We start from the raw sequence: 1,452 nt of genomic DNA on the forward strand, positions 1-1,452 counted from the left end.
AATTTATCCCTTGAATGATACTTCCAGGATCCTATTTTATTGCAGAAGATGTTGCAAGATGAATTGATCAGTCAAGGGGTTTTAAAGTGGGGGAAGATTTACTACACTGAGGAACAGTAACTGGAAGTTGGAGTGTGAGGAGAACGGGAGGGAGCTGTTACAGAAGGATGTTTCCTTGACAGTAGTTCTGGTGCCAAAACTAGACAGAAAGTGCTTGTGAYAGGGGGTGCTTTGAGTGTTCTGGTAAAGATGGGAGCTTACTGGATGGAAAGTTGAAAAGGCCGTCCTTTGTTGTGACTAAAGTGCAGCAGAGGGATGAAACAATATGTAGAGAGCAGTTTGAAATGTGCTCCTACTAATGAAGAGAATATTCTTTGTTTATTATTTTGTTAAACAGAGATGCATCAGTTTTGACTGGGTTTTGTGGTCACAGAGTATGGGTTACATCTATGTAACTCCCAAAGGACAAACAGGAATGTGGAAATGGCTGTGGCAGACTGGGGCTGAGCTGCACACCAGTGTCCCCTGCTGTAGGGTATTCAGGGTCAAATGCTTCAGAGCAGGCTCCAGGTCTTCTTCTCTTTTGCCTAGACATAAAGTTTCTTCAAAACATCAACTGCTCAGYTGGACTAGGCTTAGCTGTTACATCCTTTAAAATTTCATCTCCTGCCTAAGAGAACCGTCCTCCCTATCCTGAGCTGTGGACCCTTGATTACCTGTGGACTTGGTTTGTTTGTTCATGTTTCTGTACTTAGCTGTGTATTTGTCCTTAATGCAGTCTTAATGTCAAACTACATGGTTGGGTGCACATGCACTGTTTTTTTTCTAAGTAGCTGTTTGCAGCTCAGTAATTGTCTGCCATTCTGTTTATTTTTTATTTGTTTTTGACAGCACACTTGCTAAAAACTTTGGTGTGTGTTATCCTCAGCACTTGTTGTCTCTTCCCTTTTCAGATGGCAAGTTCGGTGCCTACATGCAGGTCCACATCCAGAACGATGGCCCTGTAACAATAGAACTGGAGTCCCCAGCAGCCACTGTTGATCCTAAACAAGTAAGTGACCCATGAGGTCTGTCTGGAAAGGGTGATGTGTATCCTCTGCAAATTTGGAGCACTGCTGTTGTGAAATAGGATAGCTTGCCTTGGGCACAAGGACCTTTCTGTGGAGTCTCTAAACAGTCCARTAATTGCATTTTCTTCATTCCCTGGCCTGTTGGTGGCTGCCTACTGGCCTGGAGTTGTGTGTGTGTAATGCAAGAGAAGCTTTTCATGGTTTATTCTGCCTCCTCATTAGGGCTGTTGTTTAATCACGACTCATTACAATGTTTTAATGTGTCTGGGCCACGTCCCCTGCCTGCCTTTAGTGAAGTTTTTTACCATGTAGGAGCCTTTGAATGTGGGTGACTGGATGGAAGTGGAGAGGTGCTTCTCTGTCAGAAACAAGGCAACAGCAA

The 1,452-nt window shown here is 43.8% G+C and overlaps 1 protein-coding gene across 1 annotated transcript in view; it reads left to right on the forward strand.

Annotated features, from left to right (window-relative positions):
• The window catches only part of DTD1 (D-aminoacyl-tRNA deacylase 1), a 7,170-nt gene extending 6,089 nt beyond the window's left edge, over positions 1–1,081 (forward strand). The window contains exon 4 of the mRNA XM_057379355.1: positions 954–1,081. Coding sequence (XP_057235338.1) covers positions 954–1,066 — 113 coding nt within the window. The 3' untranslated portion in view covers positions 1,067–1,081. The remainder of the gene's footprint in view (positions 1–953) is intronic.
• Positions 1,082–1,452: the final 371 nt, after the last annotated feature.

This window comes from Malurus melanocephalus, unplaced genomic scaffold (assembly GCF_030028575.1).
Source record: "Malurus melanocephalus ecotype Western Australia unplaced genomic scaffold, MMel_1.1 scaffold_402, whole genome shotgun sequence".
Lineage (NCBI taxonomy): Eukaryota > Metazoa > Chordata > Aves > Passeriformes > Maluridae > Malurus > Malurus melanocephalus.